This window comes from Mobula hypostoma, chromosome 8 (genome assembly GCF_963921235.1).
Source record: "Mobula hypostoma chromosome 8, sMobHyp1.1, whole genome shotgun sequence".
Lineage (NCBI taxonomy): Eukaryota > Metazoa > Chordata > Chondrichthyes > Myliobatiformes > Myliobatidae > Mobula > Mobula hypostoma.
The window spans coordinates 4,006,230-4,031,796 of NC_086104.1; the positions used below are offsets into that span (position 1 = coordinate 4,006,230).

General features: G+C 44.3%; 1 protein-coding gene across 2 annotated transcripts in view; it reads left to right on the plus strand.

Moving 5' to 3' along the window:
- Positions 1-3,255: 3,255 nt before the first annotated feature.
- The window catches only part of LOC134350035 (uncharacterized), a 71,455-nt gene continuing 49,143 nt past the window's right edge, over positions 3,256-25,567 (plus strand). For both annotated transcript variants that reach the window (XM_063054944.1, XM_063054945.1), the window contains exons 1-3: positions 3,256-3,367; positions 17,716-18,078; positions 24,590-24,934. In XM_063054944.1, the coding sequence (XP_062911014.1) occupies positions 3,319-3,367; positions 17,716-18,078; positions 24,590-24,934 (757 nt within the window). In that variant the 5' untranslated portion in view covers positions 3,256-3,318. The remainder of the gene's footprint in view (positions 3,368-17,715; positions 18,079-24,589; positions 24,935-25,567) is intronic.

Genomic DNA, 25,567 nt, shown 5'->3' on the forward strand with positions numbered 1-25,567 from the left:
CAATTTCTAGAGCCACCTCCTTTAGTACCCCGGGATGCAGACCATCAAGCCCTGGGGATTTATCAGCCTTCAGTCCCATCAGTCTACCCAACACCATTTTCTGCCTAATGCAAATTTCCTTCAGTTCCTCCGTTACCCTAGGTCCTCTGGCCACTATTACATCTGGGAGATTGTTTGTGTCTTCCCTACTGAAGACAGATCCACAGTACCCGTTCAGTTCGTCTTGTTCCCCATAATAATTTCACCTGTTTCTGTCTTCAAGGGCCCAACTTTGGTCTTAACTAATTTTTTCCTCTTCACATACCTTAAGAAGCTTTTACTATCCTCCTTCATATTCTTGGCTAGCTTACCTTCGTACCTCATCTTTTCCCCCTGTATTGCCTTTTTAGTTATCTTCTGTTGCTCCTTAAAAGTCTCCCAATCCTCTGGGTTCCCGCTCATCCTTGCTATGTTATACTTCCTCTCTTTTATTTTTGTACTCTTCTTGACTTCCCTTGCCCCTTACTCCCCTTAGAATCTTTCTTTCTCTTTGGAATGAACTGTTCCTGCACCTTCTGTATTATTCCCAGAAATACCCGCCATTGTTGTTCCACTGTCATCCCTGCTAGGGTATCTTTCCAGTCAACTTTGGCCAGCTCCTCCCTCATGGCTCCATAGTCTCCTTTGTTCAATTGCAATACCGACATTTCCAATTTTCCCTTCTACCTCTCAAATTGTAGATTAAAACTTATCATATTATGGTCACTACCTGCTAATGGCTCCTTTACCTCGAGTTCCCTTATCAAATCTGGTTCATTACACAACACTAAATCCAGAATTGCCTTCTCCCTGGTAGGTTCCAGTACAAGCTGCTCTAAGAATCCATCTCGGAGGCACTCCACAAACTCCCTTTCTTGAGGTCCAGTACCAGCCTGATTTTCCCAGTCTACCTGCATGTTGAACTCCCCCATAACAACGGTAGAATTACCTTTGCGACATGCCAATTTTAACTCTTGATTCAACTTACACCCTATATCCAGGCTACTGTTTGGGGGCCTGTAGATAACTCCCATTAGGGTCTTTTTGCCCTTACAGTTTCTCAGTTCTATCCATACTGACTCTACATCTCCTGATTCTATGTCCCCCCTCGCAAGTGACTGAATTTCATTCCTCACCAACAGAGCCACCCCATCCCCTCTGCCAACCTGTCTGTCCTTTCGATAGGATCTATACCCCTGAATATTCATTTGCCAGCCCTGGTCCTCTTGCAGCCATGTCTCTGTTATTCCCACAACTTCATACTTGCCAATTTCCAACTGAGTCTCAAGCTCATCCACTTTATTTCTTATACTCTGTGCATTCATATATAATACTTTTAATCCTTTTAAAGTAATACTTTTACTCCCCTCACCTATCACATTGATTCCGATTGCACTTGGCCATACTCTCCAATCCCTTCTTGAGCTTTCTGTCCCTTTAATTCTCTGGATGCTTTCAAGAAAGAGTTAGATAGATCTCTTACTGATAGTGGAGTCAAGGGATATGGGGAGAAGGCAGGAACAGGGTACTGATAGTGGATGATCAGGCATGATCACAGTGAATGGTGGTGCTCGCTCAAAGGGCCGAATGGCCTACTCCTGCACCTATTGTCTATTGTCTATAATAAATAACTAAAATCATAATAATAAATACCGTTAGAGATTGGTTTCATTGGATACTTGATTACTAATTTAATTGGTTTGGCACACCATTGTGAGCTCTGTGTTCTGATTCTCTGTTGTGTGCAGTTTTTCACTGACTCTGTTGTGTTTCTGTCTATTTATAATGAATGCCCACAAGCAAATGGAACTCTGGGTGGTACATGGTGACAAATGTATCACTTGTTCGTTCGTTATGTGCCGTGTTTTATGACGCGGGTGATCATGGTCTCATGACCATGATTGTTCTTGGCACATTTTTCCAGAGAAGCAGTATGCCATTGCCTTCTTCTGGGCAATGTCTTTGTGAGCCCAACCATGACCACCACTCTTTCAAAGATTGTGTGTCTGATGTCAGTGGTCACATAACCAGGACTTGTGATATACATCAGTTGCTCATATGACCATCCACCTCCTGCTCCCATGGATTCACGTCACTCTGATCGGTGGGGGTGGGGGGACTAAGCAGGTGCTACACTTTGCCCAAGGGCGACCTGCAGCCTAGTGAAGGGAAGGAGCACCAGACACACATATACTTTGATAATAAATTTACTTTGAACTTTGAACTTTACAGTAAGTGTCATGCTGTCATACACTCACGGGTCTAGGCAGCAGAGGGTGGAGGGCGCTGCCCGGGCTGAAGCCTGCTCCTTTTCCAAGGGGGTGTCTGTGCTCAGCTGCCTTTGGATAGCAATGGGCATATGGGGGGGGGGGATTTCTGGGAGCCAATGTCTCCCCAGGGTATAGTTTGTCCAATAGTTGTGAGTAACCATATTTTAATTTGAATATACTCACTGTCTAGTCAATACTGAGTACTTGCAGCTTGTGTAATTACGATGTAAATAAACTTTTATAGTTTTGTGAAAAAAAACACCTGAATGTCTGCTTTGCCTGGTGTTGGGCCAGTGTTTGCAGCCTTACCACGAGGAGCCTACTGTCAGGGAGGGGATACAGTGTACTTGACTTGTTGCTCACATTTGAATCAGATAATGCTGTATGGACATAAGATCATAAGAAATAGGAGCAGGAGTCGGCCATCTGGCCCGTAGAGTCTGCTCCGCCATTCAATAAGATCATGGCTGATCTGGCCATGGACTCCTCTCCACCTGCCTGCCTTTTCCCCATAACCCTTAATTCCTCCAGAATGCAAAAATCTATCCAATCTTGTCTTAAATATATTTACTGAGGTAGCCTCCACTGCTTCATTGGGCAGAGAATTCCACAGATTCACCACTCTCTGGGAAAAGCAGTTTCTCCTCATCTCTGTCCTAAATCTACTCCCCCGAAACTTGAGGCTGTGCCCCTTAGTTCTAGTCTCACCCACCAGTGGAAGCAACTTTTCTGCCTCTATCATATCTATCCCTTTCATAATTTTATGTTTCTATAAGGAGTGAGTTTTAGTGACAGATATGTAAATATAGATGAAAACATTCAGCTACTCTGCAGTTTGTTACTATTTCTTCAGCAGTTTCCACAGGGCTGCCCACTCTCCCCCATCACTTCCTCTTCACACCCCGTGCCTTTGTGTTGAAATAAGCATGTGGGGAAGTCAAAGGAGATTCAGTCACTTGTGAAATACCAACGCGGAACATCGGGTCTGAATGAGCAGAAATTCACTTTTTAAAAAAACAAGTGAGAAGAAATGTTTGCAGCGATAATCACAACCTTGACTCTGTCCATCTGTGCAACGGGTAAGTAAATTCCCAGAGTGGGGTCACCCAGTCTGAGACTGGTTTCATCTGCCTTTGAGTTTAATTGACCAGTTGTGGGCCGTGGTACTGTGTACAGTTCTGGTCATCCTGTTATAGGAAGGAAGTTATTAAACTAGAAAGAGTGCAGAAACGAACCACCAGGTCCTAGTGGTCTGTGTTACAAGGACAGATTGTGTTACACTAGGACTTTATTCCCTGGAATTGAGGAGACTGGGGGGAGAGAGACCTGACAGAGGGGTATTAGATTATGAGGGGCATGGACAGGGTGAAAGCACACAGTCTATTCCCCAGGAAGGGCGTGATAAAAACAAGAGGACAAGTTAAAGATCAGAGTCGAGAGATTGAAATGGGACATTGGGGCAGCTTCTTCACACAAAGGGCGGTGTGTGTTTGGAATGAGCTGCTGGAAGTAGTGGTGTGGTGTCACATTAGCAACATGTAAGAGCCATCTAGAGAAGTATGTGGATAGGAGAGGGGGTGAGCGGTCTGTGGGCCAAATGCATGCTGGTAAACACAGTCTGTGTGAACAAGTTGAGCCAAAGGTCTTGCTTCTGTGCTGAATGATTTTTTGAGTCATGTGAATCTGAGTTGTGATTTAAATATTGAGAGATGTTGGGTTTTTCTGGGTTTACACTGAGCTGAGACACTGAAGTATAATCTTCTACAGTTCCTATTCAGCGTGAAAACCAAAAGTTTTACTCTTTGCTGAACAAGGTTCAGAAGTGACTTGAGACATTCTGTACAAGTTAATTGGGTGAACTTTCTGAAAATAGGAAGCACCAGGGCATTCACAACACAAATCTAAAAGAAGTGACTGATACAAATGCACAAAAAGTTACTGATTAAGACAGGCAGAAGCAATGGAGGGAAGAAAAGAAATGAGGTGAAAGAAATTTAAAAATTAGTGTAAGGAGAGCTAACACTAATGACAAAAGAATTTACAGAAAGAAAATGGATCCGGGCAATGTGGGCAGAGTGAAGAAACAGAGACAAAGTACCAGAGAGGCAGAAAGGAAAAGATCCCAAAAGCTGGAAATTCTCAACAAGTCAGAGCACCGTGTGGAGAGAGAAGTAGCGTTTCAGGCACAGTTTTAAAGTGCTTGGAAGTAGGTACAGAGGAGATGTCAGGGGTAAGTATTTTACGCAGAGTGTGGTGAGTGTGTGGAATGGGCTGCCAGCGACGGTGGTGGAGGTGGAAATGATAGGTTCTTTTAAGAGACTCCTGGAGAGGTACATGGAGCTTAGAAAAAGAGAGGGCTATGGGTAACCCTAAGTAATTTTTAAAGTAAATGCATGTTCAGCACAGCATTGGGGGCCAAAGAGCCTGGATTGTTCTGTAGGTTTTCTATGCTCTATGTCTTATGTTCTAAATTTTTCCTGTAGCTTTTCAATCGTATTGATATCTTTCCTGCAGGTAGGAAACCAGAGTAGATAGGCACTGCATCCAATGCTCTAAATTCAGTCTCCACAATGTCTAACAAAATTTCAATGCAACATCCCAGCTATCATTCTCTATACTCTGATTTATGAAGGCCAATGTTACAAAAGCTCTCTTTATGATACTATCTGAGAAGCCACTTTCAAGGAATTATGGACCTGTATTCCAGATCCCTCTGTTGTACTGCATCTTTTTGAGCTCTGCTGTTCACTTTATAAGCCCTACCCTGGTCTGTCCTCTCACAGTGCAACATCACACACTTGTCTGCATCAAATTCCATCTGCCGTTTTATGGCCCATTTTTCCAGATCCTGTTTGATAGTCTTCTTTGCTGTCTACTGCACTTCCCAGTCTTGGTGTCATGCACAAATTTGATCATTCACGCTATCATATCATGATCAAAGTTATTAATGTGGATGATAACAGCGATGGACCCAGCACCAATCCCTGTGGCACACAACAAGTTACAGACCTCTGTTCAGAGAGACAAACACTGGCTTCTCCTGCTTAGCCAATGTTTAACGCCAATCCAGTTAACATTCTAGACCAGCCTTTGATGCAGGACTTTGCCAAACACCTTGCTGGAGTCATGTAGAGGATGGCCACCAGCTTTCTTCAGAGAATTCCATGGCTAATTTATAGAGCCTTTCTTGAACAATGGAACAATATTTAGTATTCTTCAATCCTCCAATAGCTAAATACTCTGCCAGGGTCCCTGTAGTTGCTGCAAGAGTCCATCAGAAGGTCAAGAGGCAGGATCTCTCAGAGGCCACTCATTTCAATTCAAGTCCCCATTCTGAAATGTGAGGCCATGCCTTCCTCGGCTGTCAAAATGAGGCCAAACTCAGGTATGAACTGATGGCATGAACATTGATTTCTCCATCTACTGGTAATTTTTCATCCCTTTCCTTTCTTTCCTTTTTTTCATTCTCCATTCTCCTCTTTCCTCCTCTTCCTCCTCTTCTCCTTCCTTGCCCCTCACCTCCCACTGATGCCCTTCCTCATTTCCTTTCTTCCACAATCCCCTGTCAACCCTTTACTTCTATCACCTATCCCTTCCCAGCTTCTTACCTCACACCCTTTCTCCACTCACCTACCTTCCCCTTCTCCTGGTCACACCTATCATCTGCCAGCTTGTACACCGATGGCCGAACCAGCGGCAGGAGCAGAAGTCTCTTACAGATCGGTGACGCTTGTCTAAGAGTACAAGGAGGCACATGAGGGGTAGCTATTGCTGGGAGTAGGCTAGTGGGAAGAGTAGGAGTGTCAAGTTTCGGCTTGTATGTGGCGTTGGCTCTCGGTAAGAATTAAGAATTTCTTAATTTTTATTTAAGAAATTAAGAACCTTTCTGTTAAGGTTCCTTTTTTTCTCTTCTCTTACTGTACCAGGTGTAGTAGATGGCCGTGGTGTGCTGGACGTTGGAGTCCTGGGAGACCCAGAGTCCCCCAGGGAACTACATCTGCATGAAGTGTATCTGGCTGCAACTCCCTGAAGACTGTGTTTAGGATCTGGAGCAGCAGATGGAGAGTGAGGAGATAATTGATCAGAGTTACAGGGTAGAACGGTGGTAAAAAAGCAAAGATTGCATGCAGTCTTATTGTCAGGAAGGGCAAACAGATGACAGGACAAAATTGCAGACAGCAGGGCGAGTATTAGTGTATTAGAGATGCAGAATGAAAAGGAGTAGCAAACGCAGCACTCAGAGTGATAGATCTCAATGCACAGAGTATAAGGAATAGGGTGGATGATCTTGTTGCACTTTTACAGATTGTAGGGTACAATATTGTGGACATCACTGAAGGATGGTTGTAGTTGGGAGCTGAATGTCCAAGGTTACACGTTGTATCGGAGGGATTGGAAGGTAGGCAGAGGGGGTGGTGTGGCTCTTCTGGTAAAGAATGGGATCAAATCAGTAGAAAGATGTGACATAGGATCAGAAGATGTTGAATCCTTGTGGGTTGAGTTCAGAAACTGCAAGGGTAAAAGGACCCTGATGGCAGTTACGTACAGGTCTCCAAACAGTAGCCGGGATGTGGAACAAAGAAAAATAGAAAAGGCGAGTCAACAGGGCAGTGTTATGATCATCATGGGAGATTTCAATATGCATGTCGATTGGCAAAATCAGGTTGGTAATGGATCTGAAGAAAGTGAGTTTGTTGAATGCCAATGTCTTTTTAGAGTAGGTTGTCACTGAGCCTACTAGGGGATCAGCTGTGCTAGATTGGGTGTTATGTGATGAACCGGAGGTGATTAAAGAAAAACAATGCTGAGGAGGCAGAGATCAAAACATGACTGAATTCAACTTGAAATTTGATGGGGAGAAGGTAAAGTTTAACGTAGCAGTATTTCAGTCGTGTTAAGGAAATTATAGTGGTGTGAGAGAGGAGTTGGCCAAAGTAAATTGGAAGGAGATGCTGGTAGGGATGACAGCAGAGCAGCAACAGCCTAAGTTTCTGGGAAAAATGAGGAAGGTTCAGGATAGAAATATTCCAAAAACAATGAAATACACAAAAGTACAACCATGGCTGGTAAGAAAAGTCAAAGCTAATGTAAAAGCAAAAGAGAGGGTATACGACAAAGCAAAAATTAGCGGGAAGATAGAGGATTGGGAAGCTTTTAAACCCCTACAGAGAGCAACTAAAATAATCATGAGGAGGGAAACGATGAAATATGAAATCCACCTAGTAAAAAATATCAAAGAAGATAGCAAAAACTTTTTCAACTATGGAAAAAATAAAAGTGAAAAGAGAGTGAATATAGGAACACTAGAAAACGAGGCCGGAGAAATAATAAAGGGAACAAGCAAACACGAGGAAATCTGCAGATGCTGCATTAACCAGCAACTTTTATGTGTGTTACTTGAAAGGGAACAAGCAGATGTCTGCTGAACTAAATGAGTATTTGATTGGTTGAATTGATTGAATTGACTTCATTTCTTACATTCTTCACATACACGAGGAGTAAGAATCTTTACGTTACGTCTCCGACTAAGTGCAATTTGCAATTTACAGTAATTTCTAATAAATAGTATGTACAACAGGACAGTCAATATAAGATAGAAATACAGTTGCATCAGCATGAATTAAGCAGTCTAATGGCCTGGTGGGAGAAGCTGTCCCGGAGCCTGGGCCAGATGAACTGTACCCAAGCATTCTCAGAGAGGTAGTGGTAAAGATTTTGGAGGCATTAATAATAATCTTTCAAAAATCATTAGTCTCTGGCATGGTGCAGAGGACTGGAAAATTGAAAATGTCCCTCCACTCTTTAAGAAAGGAAGAAGACAACAGAAAGGAGATTATAGACCAGTTAGCCTGACCTCAGTTATTGGGAAGATGTTGGAGTCAATTGTTAAGGAAGAGGTGATTGAGTACTTGGTGATGCAGAATGAGATAGGACAAAGTCAGCATGGTGTCCTTAAGGGAAAAAGTTGCCTGACAAACCAATTGGACTTCATTGAGGAGATTACATATGATGGATAAAAGGGATGCAGTGGATGTTGTATATTTGTACTTCCAGAAGGCCGTTGACAAGGTGCCACACATGAGGCTGCTTACCAAGTTAAGAGCCCATGGTATTACAGGAAAGCTACTGGCATGGTTGGAGCATTGGCTGACTGGTAGAAGGCATCGAGTGGGAATGAAAGAATCCTTTTCTGGTTGGCTGTCAGCGACTAGTGGTGTGCTGCAGCAGTTGGTGTTGGGACCACTTCTTTTTATGCAGTATATCAGTGGTTTAGATGATGGAATAGATAGCTTTATTGCCAAGTTTGCAAATGATACGAGGATTGTTGGAGGGGCAGGTGGTTTTGAGGAAACAGGTAGGCTGCAGAAGGACTTAGACAGATTAGGAGAATGGGCAAGAGGTTGGCAAATGAAATGCAATGTTGGAAAATGCATGGACTAGCACTTTGGTAGTAGAAATAAATGTGCAGTCTATTTTCTAAACTGGGAGAAAATCCAAAAATCTGAGATACAAAGGGACTTTGGAGTCATTGTGCAGAACACCCTGAAGGTTAACCTGCAGGTGGAGTCAGCAGTGAAAAAGGCAAATGCAACAGCATTCACTTCAAGTTCTAAAATACAAGAGCAGAAATGTGATGCTAAGGATTTATAGGCAATGGCAAGGCCTCACCTTGAGTATTGTGAATAGTTTTAGGCTCCTCATCTCAGAAAAGATGTGCTGGCCCTGACAAGGGTTCAGAGGAGGTTTACAAGGATAATTCCAGAAATATGAGAAACGTTTGATGACTCTCTGGGCCTGTACTCACTGGAAATTTTGAAGTACAAGGGGGAACCTCATTGAAACCTTTTGAAAATTGAAAGGCCTGGACAGAGTAGATGAGCAAAGGATGTCTCCCTGGTGGGGTGTCTAGGACAAAAGTACACAGCCTCAGGAAAGAGGAACATCCTTTTAAAACGGAGATGCATAGAAATTTCTATTGCCAGAGGGTGGTGAAATTCTGGAATTTGTTACCTCAGGCAGCTGTGGAGGCCAGGTCATTTAAGGTGGCATTTGATAGGCTCTTGATTGGATACGGCTTCAAAGGATACAGGAAGAAGGCCAGGGTGTGGGGCTGAGCAGGTGGAGAAAGGATCAGCCATGATGGAATGGTGAGCAGACTCGATGGGCCAAATGGCTTATTTCTGCTCCTATGTCTTATGGTCTTATGGTCTATGGTACTCCTTCCTCCCTCCCCACCTCCTTATTCTAGCATTTTTACAGGCCTGATGAAGGATGTCTGCATGAAATATTAACTGTTTATTCCCCTCCATAGATATTTCCTGATTTGCTGAATTCCTGCTGCATTTGGTATCTGATGGTTGCTATTTTCCAATGTTTCTTCTATTTCTCCAAAAACACAGAGGAGTACATTGCCCAGTTACCCTGTTATAGGAAGTTTACTTTTACAATCTGTATTTCCTCAAGGTTGTGAAAGCTGAGGTTGATATTAGGAACAAACTCCCACTACCTGTTAAATGCTCTCAATGGTGTGAGCCTCAAATAACCTCTGACAACCAGATCTAGCTCCTAGTCATCACCTGTGGCTTCGCTACAAAGCCATGTGGAACCGTTCCTAGTGACAGGCGAAAGGGCAAAAGCAGGTTACTAGCTTCCTAAACCCAGTCACTTCAGGCTCATGGGGCTCGTCAGCCATGGTTGGCAGCTCATCAAGGTGAAGGAAGACTCTTACCTTGAAACTCCACTGCCTTGAACTCATGGGGAAGGCTTTGGGAGTAAGCGGCAAAAGAAAAATCTGTCGCTGGAGACCTGAAGGTAGTCCTACACTGAGTTTAATGCTGACTGGCAACTCTTGCCATGCTGCTGGTGTTAAGCAGTATCGGTCTCTGCCATTGCTTATCCCTGCTTCTCACCGTGACCTTTGACACCCTGACTAATCAAGAACCTATCACCCTCAGCTTTTAATGTACAATTGACCAATGACATTTGTCATCTGGCTCTTAAGAAGAGCATAAGACAAAGGAACTGATTAGGCCATTCAGTCAGTGAGTCTGCACTGTCATTCCATTCTGGTCCATTTATTATCCCTCTCGACCCCATTCTCCTGCCTTCTCACCGTAACCTTTGATGCCCTTATCAAAGAGCCTTTGAACCTCTGCTTTGAACTCTACAGCCATCTGTGGCAATGAATTTGACAGATTCACCACCCTCTGGCCAAAGAAATCCCTCCTCATGTCTGTTCTAAATTCACGTCTGACTCTTCTGAGGCTGTGCCCTCTGGTCCGAGACTTCCCCACTGTCGGATTCATTAGGAAAGGACAGACACCAGGTGCTGGTAATCTGCAGTGACAGAACAATTTTCTGGAGGAACTCAGTGATCAAGCAGCATCCGTGGGGAAATTGTCTACATTTCAGGTTGAAACCCTGCATCCGGACTTAAAGATGGAACAGTTACTTAATTTGGGTGATCAGCCTTGACTTTTCTAAATGGCAGAGCAGATCCAACAGATTGAATGGCTCCCTCCCGTTCCTGGGTTTCATGCATTGTTACAGAAGTAGTTTAGCATCAGATTCTGACATGCCATAAGGAAGGCACAGAAAATCCACAGACACCTTTGTGTCACCAGGGACATGTGGCGTATGTGGCAAGATATACAAACCATAACCAGTTGCACATCAGTGACAACGACACCTCCCATCCTGATCAGCCGAGTCTTTTCTAAACAAGGTGTGACCAGTTGAATAGTGTGACATGGAGGAAAGCCTCCTCTCTCCCTGAGGAACAGGCAACAACCTGTGTTGGGCGGGGGGTGTGGAAACACCCTAACCAGGGTCAATCTGTGCAAAGCTGCAGGGTCAGAGAACATACTTGGTCAGGTGCCGAGGGACTGTGCGAGCCTAGATAACAGTGGTCTTAATAGCCATCTTCAATGTCTCTCTGAAACAGTCCACTGTCCCTGCAGGCTTTAAGAAGTATCGTCACTATCCTGTCTTCTTTATAACTGCATCGATAAGTTGGGACCAGGTTAGGTCCCCAGAGATCTTGACACCCAGGAACTTGAAACTGCTCACTCTGTCCACTTCTGATCCCTCTATGATGTATGTGGTCCTTCATCTTACCCTTCCTGAAGTGCACAATCAGCTCTTTCATCCTACTGACGTTGAGTGCCAGGTTGTTGCTGCAGCACCACTCCGCTAGTTGGCATATCTCACTCCTGTATGCCCTCCCGTCAGCATCGGAGATTCTACCAACAATGGTTCTATCATCAGCAAATTTATAGATGGTATTTGAGCTATGCCTAGCCACACAATGATGTGTATATAGAGAGTAGAGCAGTGGACTAAGCACACACCCCTGAGGTGTGCCAGTGTTGATCGTCAGCGAGCGGAGATGTTATCACCAATCTGCACAAATTGCGGTCTTCCATTTAGAAAGTCGAGGATCCAATTGCAGAGGGACACACTTGCCACGTGATTGCAAACCTACAATGCACTTTTTCTGTAACTTTCATGCTGTTCTGTGCAATCAGTTGTTGCATTTTCCTCTGTACCATTTAGGTATGCTGGTCTTACAAATGATCTGTCCGGAGGACATACAAAGCAATGTTTTGTCCTGGAAGATGGGCACTAGCCTTTGTACCATCTAGGACATCTTCAAGGAGTGATGCCTCTAAAAGGTGGCATCCGTCATTGGAACCCCATCACCCAGGACATGCTCTTTTCTCATTGCTACCATCAGGGAGGAGGTATAAGAGCCAGAAGGCACACAGTCGACAGTTCAGGAATAGCTCTTTCCCCTCTGCCATCAGATTTCTGTACGGACATTGAACCCGTGAACAAAACCTCACTACTTTTTTTCCTCTTTTAGCACTACTTACTCAATTTAATTTTCTAATGTATATACTTCTTACTGTAATTTTCAATTTTTGTTGTTGTGTATTGCAATCTACATAAAAATTTGCTGTAGAAAAGTGGCATTCATCATCAGGCATTCTCACCACCTAGGCCATGCTCTTTTCTCACTGCTGCCATCAAGTGGAAGGTACAGGAGCCTCAGGACTTGCACCATCAAGTTCAGAAACAATTCCTACCCCTCAACCATCAGGCTGTTGTACAAAAAAGGATAACTCCACTCAATCTATTTCTGGTGTTCCCACAACCGATGGTCTCACTTTGAGGACTCTTTATCTTGTTATTTTATGCTCTTTTATTTCATGTTCTTGTTAGTTATTGCTATTTATTTATATCTGCATTTGCACAGTTTGTTGTTCATCGATCCTGTTTACAGTTACAGGACTCCATCAAAGGGTTTCGGCCCAAAACGTTGACTATACTTTATTCCAGAGATGCTGCCTGGCCTGCTGAGTTCCTCCAGCATTTTGTGTGTGTTGCTTGGATTTCCGGCATCTGCAGAATTTCTCTTGTTCACCGGTCAAGATAGCAGTGCACTAAGCTATCTCTTTCACTTCTTTTATATTTTCTTTCTATTTTAAACATGTTTCTGGTATTGTGAGAGCCTGCGATCTTGTAGTTGTTTACACGATTTGTTTGATTTTGCATGTGGGGGGTTGCTTATCCTGTCATTTGTGCAATTTGTTTTTTGCATGTGCGGTTTTGATGTTCTTTTGACGTTTGCATGATTTGTCGCCTGTGTGTGCAGGGATAGTCTTCCTCTTTCCACTTGCATCATTTGTTTTATTTTGAGCATGGAGGTATGATGTTTTTCTTTGAATGGCTCCATGGTTTTCTTTGTTTCGTGACTGTCTGGAGAAGACAAATCTCAGAGATGCATAGTGCATACCTACATTGATAATAAATATACCTTGAACCTGAAAACAAAGCAGCTTCAACACCAACCCCTGCAGAATACCAGTAGTCACACCAACAGCCAACCAGGAAAGGCTCCCTTTCTTCCCAGTCTCCGCCTCCTGCCAATCAACTAATCCTTTATCCATCTTTTTTTGTAATACCATGGGCTCTTAACTTGTTAAGCAGCCTCATGTGTTGCACCTTGTCAAAAGCCTTCTGCAAATCCAAGTAGACAACATCCACCGATTCTCCTTTGTCTAACCTGCTTGTTATTTCTTCAAAGAATTCCATTGGATTTGTCAGGCAAGATTTTCCTTTGAGGCCCATTTTGTCATGTGCCTCCAAGTACCCCTAAACCACATACAAAACAATTGGTTACAGCACCTTCACGACCATTGAGGTCAGGGTAACTCGCCTATAATTTCCGGCAACACACATAAAATGGTGGTCGAACTGAGAAGGCTGGGCAGCACCTACGGAAAAAACTACAGTCGACGTTTCGGGCCAAGACCCTTCAGCAGGACTGGGAAAAGAAGACAAGGAGTAGATTTAAATGTTGAGGAGGGGAGAGAGAAACACAAGGTGACAGGTGAAACTGGGAGGGGGGTATAAGGCAAGGAGCTGGGAAGCTGATTGATGAAAGTGATACAGCGGGAGAAGGGGAAGGCTGATTTGAGTGGACAGAAGGCCATGGAAGAAAGAAAAGTGTGGAGGAGCACCAGAGGGAAGCGATGGGCAGGCCAGGAGATGAGGTGAGAGAGGGGAGAGGGGATAGTGAATGGTGAAGGAGAGGCAAGGGGGCTGCAGACATTACAGGAAGCTCGAGAAATCAATGCTCATGCCATCAGGTGGAGATAACCCAGACAGAATATAAGGCATTGTTCCTCCAACGTGATGGCACGAGCATTGATTTCTCGAGTTTCCTGTAATGTCAGTACCAATTGGTATCAACGATATAGGTAGAAAAAGGGAGGAGGTCCTAAAGAGAGAATTCAGGGAGTTGGGTAGGAAGCCGAAAGGCAGTACCTCTAGGGTAGTAATCTCAGGATTGCTGCCTGTGCCACGTGTTAACGAGTGCAAGGAGAGCATGATCAGGCATATTAATGTGTGGCTGAGAGACTGGAGTAGGGGGCAGGATGCAGATCATTGGGGCCTCTACTGGGGGAGGAATGACCTGTACAAAAAGGACGGGTTATACCTGAACCCAAAGGGGTCCAATATCCTAGTGGGCACAGTTAATAGAGCTGTCAGGGAGGGTTTAAGCTAATTGGGCAGGGGGATGTGAACCGGAGTGATAGGGCTGAGGAAGGGGAAAACAGAAATAAATCAAAGATAGCTTGCAACAGAGATGATAGAAAGAACAGGCAGGAGATGAGGCTTAATCACAGCCAGTGGCATGAGTTACAGGGCAATAGAGGTGTGGTGCAGTTAAAACAGAAAGCAACAAATACTGGACTGAAAGTGTTGTATTTGAATGCACGTAGCATAAGGAATAAAGTGGATGATCTTGAAATTCAGCTACAGATTGCCAAATATGACGTTGTGGCCATCTCTGAAACTTGGCTAAAGGATGGCTGCCATTGGGAGTTGAACGTCCAAGGATATTCGGTGTATCGGAAGGATAGGTTAGTAGGCAGAAGGGGTGGTGTGGCCCTGTGGATTAGAAATAATATTAAATCATTAGAAAGGGATGACAGAGGATCGAGAGGTGTAGAGTCTCTATGGGTTGACTGAAGAAATGTCAAGGGTAAAAGGACCCTAATGGCAGTTGTATACAGGCCTCCAATCAGCAGCCGGGATGTGGATTACAAATTACAGCAGGAGGTAGAAAAGGCACATCAGAAAGGCAATGTCATGATAATCATTGGGGATTTTAACATGAAAGTGGATTGGGAAAACCAGTTCAGTACTGGACCTCAGGAGAGAGAATTTGTAGAATGTCTAAGGGATGGCTATTTAATTGTTGAGCCCACTAGTGGATCGGCTGTGCTGGATTGGGTGTTGTGCAATGATCCCGAGGTGATAAGAGAGCTTGAGGTTAAGGAACACTTGTATGGAATGAGCTGCCAGATGAGGTGGTAAATGCGGATTCTTTTTTAACATTTAAGAATAAGTTGGACAGGTACATGGATGGGAGGTGTATGGAGGGATATGGTCCGTGTGCAGGTCAGTGGGACTAGGCAGAAAATGGTTCGGCACAGCCAAGAAGGGCCAAAAGGCCTGTTTATGTGCTGTAGTTTCTATGGTTCTATGAAGTATGTGCAGTGAAAATTACAGCTGAGAAGGTGCTCAGGAAGCTTAATGGTCTGAGGATGGATAAATCTCCTGGACCTGATGGAATGCACCCTCAGGTTCTGAAGGAAGTAGCTGGAGGGATTACAGAGGCATTAACGATGATCTTTCAAGAATCGATAGATTCTGGCATTGTACTGGATGACTGGAAAATTGCAAATGTTACTCTGCTATTTAAGAAGGGTGGGAGGCAGCAGAAAGGAAACTTTAGACCTGTTAGCCTGACATCAGTGGTTGGGAAGTTGTTGGAAACAATTGTTAGGGATGAGATTACAGAGTACCTGGAGGCACATGACAAGATAGGCCAAAGCCAGCATGGTTTCCTGAAAGGAAAATTCTAAGTGACAAACCTACTGCAATTCTTTGAGGAAATTACAAGCAGAGTAGAGAAAGGAGATGCAGTAGACGTGGTGTATTTGGATTTTTAGAAAGCCTTTGACAAGGTGCAGCACATGAGGCTGTTTAGCAAGATAAGAGCTGATGGAATTACAGGGAAGTTACTAGTGTGAGTGGAGCATTGGCAAGTCAGCAGAAAACAGAGAGTGGGAATAAAGGGATCCTATTCTGGCTGGCTGCTGGTTACCAGTGGAGTTCCACAGGGGTCGGTGTTGGGACAGCTGCTTTTTACAATGTAAGTCAATGATTTGGACTATGATATTAATGTATTTGTGGCTAAATTTGTCGATAATACAAAGATAGGTGGAGGAGCGGGTAGTTTTGAGGAAACAGAGAGCCTGCAGAGAGACTTAGATAGTTTAGGGAAATGGGCAAAGAAGTGACAAATGAAATACAATGTTGGAAAGTGTATGGTCATGCACTTTGGTGGAAGAAATAAACAGGCAGACTATTATTTAGATGGGGAGAGAATTCAAAATGCAGAGATGCAAAGGGACTTGGAGTCATTATGCAGGATACCCTGAAGGTTTACCTCCAAGCTGAGTCAGTTGTGAAGAAGGCGAATGCAATGTTGACATTAATTTCTAGAGGTGTAGAATATAAAAGCATGGATGTAATGTTGAGAATCTATAAGGTACTCGTGAGACCACACTTGGAGTATTGTGTGCAGTTTTGGGCTCCTTATTTTAGAAAGGATATACTGACAGGTCTATAGTAGAGAGGGTTCAGAGAATCACGAGAATGATTCCAGGAATGAAAGGGTTACCATATGAGAATTGTTTGGCAGCTCTTGGGCCGTATTCCCTGGAGTTCAGGAGAATGAGGGGGGATCTCATAGAAACATTTCGAATGTTAAAAGGTCTGAACAGATCAGATATGACAAAGTTATTTCCCATGGTAGGGGATTCTAGGACAAGAGGACATGATTTCAGGATTGAAGGATATCGTTTTAGAACTGAGATGCGGAGAAATCTGTGGAATTTGTTGCCATGAGCCGCTGTGGAGGCCAAGTCATTGGGTGTATTTTATGCAGAGATAGATAGGTTTTTGATTAGCCAGGGCATGAAAGGGTATGGGTTGAAAGCAGGGGAGTTGGGATGACTGGAAGAATTGGATCAGCCCATGATTGAATGACAGAGCAGACTCGATGGGCTGAATGGCCTACTTCTGTTCCTATATCTTAAGGTCTTATGGTCTAACCTGAGTGAAGTCTTAGCACAACAGTAGGGGAGGCCAGGGATTGATATACCAGAATGGGGAACGGGAAGTGGAAGTAAATTGGATGGCCACTGGGAGATCCTGCTTCTTCTGGCAGATGGAGATTAGGTGCTCGCTGAAGCAGTCTCCCAGTATACGACACCAACATACAAAAGGCCTCACTGGGAGCACCAGACACAGTTGATGACGCCAACAGACACACTGGTGAAGTGGGACTTCACCCACAAAGACCGTTGCAGCCCTGAATGGTAGTGAGGGTGGAAGTGTAGGGGTAGATGAAGCACATGCTCCATTTACAAGGATAAGTGCCAGGAGGGATGTCAGTAGGGAGGGATGAATGGACAAGGGAGCCATGTAGGGAGCGATTCTTGCAGAAAGCAGAAAGTGGAGGTATTTTCCTTTTTTCTGCTTCTCTCCCTTCTTGAAGAGTGGAGTGACATTTGCAATTCTTAGTGCAGTGTATAAAATCTTATATTGGCCAAGATTTGTGCATTCACATTCAATATTTCTACTTTTGTTCTGGTTGCAGCAACCAGGAGATTGTAGGTCGGTTCAGAACAAAGTGAAAGAACTGAGCTCAGGATGGAAACAGTTACACTGCAAGTTGATATTTAATGCGCAAAATATTCATAAATATTTTTGTAAATTTCAAATTATTATGATTGTGTTTGTGGTTCTTCATCTGCCCTGACCTTCAGTTGTTTACTACCCACAGGTGTAAATGCAGGGACAGTCCTGATCCAATCACCAGGAGTTGTGAAGGTGCGTGAAGGTGGAACGGTGCTGATACAGTGTGTCCTGGAGAGTGACAATGTGGAATACACTGTGGATAAATATGATGTACACTGGTACAACTCACACAATAAACTGACAGCTGAAGGATTAGTATTAAGTCTTTACAGTTATGGCCGAGTTTACAGGTCACAGGGCTTCTCCGATCGATTTCAGCTTTCCAGGAATGTCACCACTAACAGCTACTCACTGACCATCAGCAACGTGAAGCTCACCGACTCTAAACTTTACATCTGTGGCATTTGGGGGAAGGTCTTTGGAAAGGGAACCCAGCTGAATGTGACCAGTGAGTACTTCATGTTGGTTGTATTTCTTGTCACGTCCCTGTATCAACATCTACAAATAACGATGACACCATGGTCCCAGTTTTATAGAAATGCCTGCTATTATTAGTTTCTGCTGCAGAATAATGAGTGGGACAAACTGATTTTTTTACTGAACAACGTCGATGACTCTTCACTGGCTCCTGAGTTCAGGGGTAATCAGGGAAAGAGGATAAATGCTGGTATTGCCAGTGACGTCCGTGTCCTGTGAATAGACGAATGCAAGGTGGGGGATGACCATTGCACGGACTCAGGTGTTGAAAAACAAAAGCACCCAGAGGAAGAGCAGATGCCATCTGAATAAAACAGGACATCGACTGGACTGCAGGCATGATTAAAACAATGAGGATAATAATGAGATTTTGGCCACTTACCTCAGAAAATATGTGCTGGTATTGGAGAGACCTAAGACCATAATATATAGGAGCAGAAATTAGCTATTTGCTCCATCATTCAATCATGTCGGATCCCCTTTTCCTCTCCTCGACCCTACTCCCCAACCTTCTCCCTGTAACCTGTGATGCCGTGTCCGATCAAGAAAAGATCAAGCTCAGCCTTAAATATACCCAACGACCTGGTATCCAGCACTGTCTCTGGTAATAAATTACACAAATTCACCACTCTGCCTAAAGAAATTTCTCTGCATGGGAAATGTCCTTTTCACATATACTCTTTCTAGGCCTATCAACATTTTAAAGGTTTCAGTGGGGTGCCCCCTCATCTATCAAAATTCTAGTGAATACAGACCCAGAGCCTCATATGATAACCCTTTAATTCCAAGAATTATTGTTGTAAACCTCCTCTGAAACCTCTCCAATGCCAGCACGTCTTTTCTCAGATGAGGAGCCCAAAACTGTTCACAATACTCAAGGTGAGGCCTCACCAGTGCCTTATAAAGCCTCAGCATCACATCCTTACTCTTGTATTCTAGACCTCTTGAAATGAAAGCTAACATTGCATTTGCCTTCCTCAGCACTGGCTCAACCTGCAAGTTAACCTTTCGGGTGCTCTGCACAAGGATTCCCGGACTTTGCATCTCAGAATTTTGAATCTTCTCCCAGTTTGGAAAATAGTCTGCATATTTATTTCTACTACCAAAATGCATGACCATGCATTTTCCAACATTGTATTTCATTTGGAACTCTCTTGCCAATTCTTCTAATCTGTCTAAGTCCTTCTGCAGACTATCTGTTTCCTCAACAATAGAGACCAGTCTTCGTACCATCAGCAAACTTGGCAACAAAGCCACCAGAGTATTTTTTGAGTATGTTAAAAATAAAAAACTGTAACTGTCCATAATGTGCATACTCCTCATGATTTTATAAACTTCTCTGAGGTCGCCTCTCATTCTCTGGTTTTCCAGGGAATAAAGATCGAGTGTGGCCAACCGCTCCCTATAACTCAGGCCCTCTAGTCCAGGAAGCATTCTCATAAATCTCTTTAGCACTGTCTCCAGCTCGACATGTCCTTTTGCTAACAGAGTGACCAAAACTGTACACAATACTCCAAGTCTCACTAATAATTCAAACAAGTACAACATACTCTCTCAAATCTTACACTCAATATCCTGACTGACAGCTAAATACTATCTTCACCAACATGTCTACCTGTGATGCCACTTTCAACAAACTATGCATTTGTACTCCAAGTTCTGGCTGTTCTATCTGGTGCCCTCTGTTCGTGTTACTTTGCAAAATGCATCACCTCAGCCTTATCCAGGTTGAAATCAATTTGCCATTCCTCATCCCATCTCCCTAACAGATCCAGATCTCTTTGTAATTTATTGTCACCTGTTTCACCGTCAACAATTTCCCTTAATTTAGTGGTAGAAAAGTACAGCACAGAAACAGACCCTTTGGTCCATCTAGCTGGTGCCTATTCCCATCGACCTGCCTGAGAACATAGCCCTGCATACACCAACCATCAATGTACCTCTCCAAACGTCTCTTAAACATTGAAATTGAGCTTGCATACACCTCCTGTGCTGGAAGCTCGTTCCACAATCTCATGATCCTCTGAGTGAAGAAGTTTCTCCTCGTGTTCCCCTTAAACTTTTCACCCTTCAACTTCAAATTACACAACCTCAATGGGAAACGCTTCCTTGCATTTACCAGATGTACATTCTGCATATCATCAGAAAAGAATGTTAATCAGAATTCAGTCGGAGAATCGACCTGCAACCATCGCACTCTGCTCCCATCATTGAGCCAATTCTGAATCCACCTCTTTAGCTTCCCTGAATCCCATGTAATAAGGACACAAGAATGTAATAAATAGGAGCAGGAGTAGGCCATCTGGCCCGTCGAGCCTGCTCCACCATTCAATAAGATCATGGCTGATCTGGCCATGGACGCATCTCCACCTACCTGCCCTTTCTCCATAACCCTTAATTCCCCTACTATGAAGAAATCTATCTAACCTAGTCTTAAATATATATACTGAGGTAGTCTCCACTGCTTTATTGGGCAGAGAAATCCACGGGTTCACCACTCTCTGGGAATAGCAGTTCCTCCTCATCTCTGTCTAAAATCACTTCCCTGAATCTTGAGGCTATGTCCCCAAGTTCTAGTCTCACCTATCAGTGGAAACAACATTCCTGCCTCTATCTTATCCAACCTTGAAGATTATCCTGCCTTGGGGGACCTTGTCAAAGGCCTTATTAAAGATGATGGAGACAACATCCACTGTCTTACTGTCAACTAGTCCTTTGGTTACTCCTTTGAAAAACATCCAATGTTTTGTCAATACATGACCTCCCATGCACAAAAGCCATGCTGACTATTCCTGATCAGACCATAAGACTATAAGACATTGGAGCAGAATTAGGCCACTTAGCCCTTGGTGCTGAGGAAGGTAAATGCCAGGTTAGCATTCATTTCAAAAGATCTAGAATACAAGAGCAGAGATGAGACTTCGCGATGGTGAGGTTGGGATTAGTGCGGAGAGAGTGGAGGGCAGTGCGTTCAGAGGGAGTGACAATGTTTAGAAACATAGAAACATAGAAACATAGAAAATAGGTGCAGGAATAGGCCATTCGGCCCTTCGAGCCTGCACCGCCATTTATTATGATCATGGCTGATCATCCAACTCAGAACCCCGCCCCAGCCTTCCCTCCATACCCCCTGACCCCTGTAGCCACAAGGGCCATATCCAACTCCCTCTTAAACATAGCCAATGAACTGGCCTCAACTGTTTCCTGTGGCAGAGAATTCCACAGATTCACCACTCTCTGTGTGAAGAAGTTTTTCCTAATCTTGGTCCTAAAAGGCTTCCCCTCTATCCTCAAACTGTGACCCCTCGTTCTGGACTTCCCCAACATCGGGAACAATCTTCCTGCATCTAGCCTGTCCAATCCCTTCAGGATTTTATACGTTTCAATAAGATCCCCCCTCAATCTTCTAAATTCCAACGAGTACAAGCCCAGTTCATCCAGTCTTTCTTCATACGAAAGTCCTGCCATCCCAGGAATCAATCTGGTGAACCTTCTTTGTACTCCCTCTATGGCAAAGATGTCTTTCCTCAGATTAGGGGACCAAAACTGCACACAATACTCCAGGTGTGGTCTCACCAAGGCCTTGTACAACTGCAGTAGTACCTCCCTGCTCCTGTACTCGAATCCTCTCGCTATAAATGCCAGCATACCATTCGCCTTTTTCACCGCCTGCTGTACCTGCATGCCCACTTTCAATGACTGGTGTATAATGATATCTCATATACCGTCTAGGTAGTCTCCAGCCCCTTGGTATGAACATAGAATTCTCCAACTTCTGGTAATTCCCTCCCCCTCCCTTCCCCTATTCCTATGTCACTCTGCCCCCTCCCCCCAGCTGCCTACCACCTCCCTCATGATTCCGCTTCCTTCTACTACCCATTGTGTTTTCCCCTATTCTTTCTTCACCTTTCCTGCCTATCACCTCCCTGCCTCCCCTACCCTACCCCTTTATCTTTCCCCTTACTGGTTTTTCACCTGGAACCTACCAGCCTTCTCCTTCCCACCCTCCCCCACCTTCTTTATAAGGCCTCTGCCCCTTCCCCCTACAGTCCTGATGAAGGGGTCCGGCCCGAAACGTCGACTGATCGTTTCCATGGATGCTGCCTGACCTGCTGAGTTCCTCCAGCATGTTGTGAGAAGAGCAGGGGTGAGATGCTGAGGCTTTAAAGGCACTGGTGAGGCCTCACCTTGAGTGTTGTGAACAGTTTTGGGCCCCTCATCTAAGAAAAGATGTGCTGGCATTGGAGAGGGATCAGAGAAGGTTCATGAGGATGATTCCAGGAATGAAAGGGTTATCATACAAGGAACGCTTGATAGCTTTGGGTTTGTACTCGCTTGAATTTAGAAGGGTGAGGGGAAACCTCATTGAAACCTTTCAAATGTTGAAAGGCCTATACAGATTAGATGTGGAAAGGATGCTTCCCATGGTGGGGGAGTCTAGGACAAGAGGGCACAGGCTCTGGATAGAGAGGCGGCCATTCAAAACAGAGATACAGAAAAATTTCTTGAACCAGAGTGGTAAATTTGCATAATTTATTACCACAAGCAGCTGTGGAGGCCAGGTCATTGGGTGTATTTAAGGCAGAGATTGATAGGTTCTTGATTGGATAAGGCATCAAAAATTAGGGGGAGAAGGCCAGACAGTGGGCCTGAGGAGGGGAAAAAAGGATCAACCATGATTGAACAGTGGAGCAGACTCAATGGGCTGAATGGCCCAATTTTGCTCTTATGTCTTATGGTCCTATGGACTTGGCTCCCCAGCTGTCAGGAGCAGTGAATGCTACAGCGTTATCACTCTCTTGCTAAAGAAGTTCCTCCTCACCTTTTAAAGTCTTTTAAGAGACTCCTGGATAGGTACATGGAGCTTAGAAAAATAGAGGGCTATAGGTAACCCTAGGTAGTTTCTAAAGTAAAGACATGTTTGGCACAGCTTTGTGGGCTGAAGGGCCTGTATTGTACTATAGGCTTTCTATATTTCTATCTCTGTTCTAAAGGGACATCCTTCTTTGCTGAGGCTGTGCCCTCTGCTCCTTGACTCCCCCACATCATTGCAATGTCCACCCTGTCTAGGCCTTTTAGTATTCGTAGTTTACAATGAGATTCCCCTTCATTCTTCTATAATTAGACAATAGGTGCAAGAGTAGGCCATTTGGCCCTTCGAGCCAGCACCGCCATTCACTGTGATCATGGCTGATTATCCACAATCAGTACCCTGTTCCTGCCTTCTACCCATATCCCTTGGCTCTGCTATCTTTTGTGTGAATACAGGCCCAGAACCATCAAATGCTCCACATATGTTAACCCTTTCATTCCTGGGGTTATTCTCCTGTACCACCTCTCCAATTCCAGCACATCCTTTCAAAGATGAGGGTTGAAAACTGCTCACCATATCCCAAGAGCAGTTTGATCCATGTCCGGTACAGCCTCAGCATTGCACCTCTTCACCAAGTAAGGTGTGCAGTTCTAATCACCGATCAAAAGTTTGAAACAGTGCTGAGAAAAGTTACATAGATCTTGCCAGGACTTCAGGACCTGAGTTACAGGGAAACGTTGAATAGGTCAGGAGTGTAGAACATTGAGGGAAGGTTTTATAGAGGTATTCAAAATTATGAGGGGTATAGATAAGACCACAAGACCACAAAGACAACACATCCTTTCTGACATATGGGGCCCCAAACTGTTGACAATACTCCAAGTACTGCATGACTAGTGTCTTACAAAGCCTCAGCATTATCTCCTTTGTTTCATATTGTATTCCCCTTGAGGTAAAAACTGGGCATGGGGGAGTTGCACTGCTAATCAGGGACCAGAAATAAGACCAAAAGATATAGGAGCAGGATTTGGCCATTCAGTTCAGCGAATCTGCTCCGCCATTCCATCATGGCTGATCCTGGATCCTACTCAACCCCAAACACCTGCCTTCTCACCATATACTTTGATGTCCTGACCGATATACCCACGGACTTGGCCTCCACCACAGTCTGTAGCGGAGAGTTTTACAGATTCACTACTCTCTGGTTGTAATAACTCCTCCTTACCTCTGATTAACTGATGTCCCAATGAACCGGAATCTACTGTATCTGCCTGGAACAGGTTACTGGGGTAGTAGTGGAGCAGGTAGTTTGTTTGACTTTAAGAGGATTTTCAATAGGTATGTGAATACAATGGGAATGGAGGGATATGAATGATACATAGGAGGAGGATATTTAACATAAATGAGCATCAAGGTTTTCACAACATCAAGGCCAGATGTTCTGTCCAGTTCTGTACTGTTCCACGTTCAATTCGAAGTGGGTGGTGATTACCTGAAGCACATATTTATCACCCAGCATTGGTCTCGCCTGAACTCTGTAAACTCAGGAACAGCCGCAACATAATATTAATATCAGAAGCAATAAAGTGTTTGTACTTTCACAAGAGGTCATGTAACAAAAGATGTCTGCTTCAAGCTGGGGTTGAAGTGACGATATTCTCCCTTACAGGTGCAGACGTTCCTGTCCTTATCCAGTCCCCGAGCGTACAGCGTGTCACTGAGGGTCACACGGCGTGGTTATGGTGTACCATGAGCAAAGCCAGGGTGGAAGACACCGACGTCCACTGGTATCGGAAACTACCTGGGCAGGACATGGAGTGGGTTTTAACACACAGGGCAGGAGGCAGATCAGAGAGGGGACGGGGTTTCACTGAGAGGTTCCAGTCCTACAGAGACACGTCCAACAGCAGCTTCACCCTGACAGTCACAGACGTGGTGCACAGTGATTCTGCTGTCTATTACTGCAGAGTGTGGGAAAACATCGATGGGAATGGCGCCCAGCTCATCGTAACCAGTGAGTACAAGTTCTATTTATTCAGCAGTGTGTTCCTGCATTGGGAGTTATTCCAACACCACTCACTTCCCGTGGCTGGGCACATTGTACTGAAGAACACTCAGTGTAATACTGGAGCCCCATCACTGGGACACGATCCAGAGCACTGTGGCCCCTAACTCATGGGTGGGGAGCACCGACGTGGTGACTGACCGTCTGCTCTGTGTGTCCAGTTGGATATTTGAAAATAAATTTCAATGTGAAGTGTGTTATCACAGGAGAGAAAAGGAGAAACTGTTCAGTGTTCAGAGTCATAGATCAAGGTCTCTTAAATCTCAACCATCTCTCCTAAATGCTCTGAAAATAAGACATAAGAACATAAGAAATAGGAGTAGGAGTAGGAGGAGGCCATCTGGCCCATCGAGCCTGCCCCGCCATGCAAAAAGATCATGGCTGATCTGTCTGTAAGCTCAGCTCCATCTACCTGCCTTTTCCCCATAACCCTTAATTCCCTTACTATGTAAAAACCTATCTAACTGTGCCTTAACTATATTTAGTGAGGAGGCCTCAACTGCTTCCCTGGGCAGAGAATTCTACAGATTCACCACTCTCTGGGAAAACAATTTCTCCTCATCTCCGTCCTAAATCTTCTCC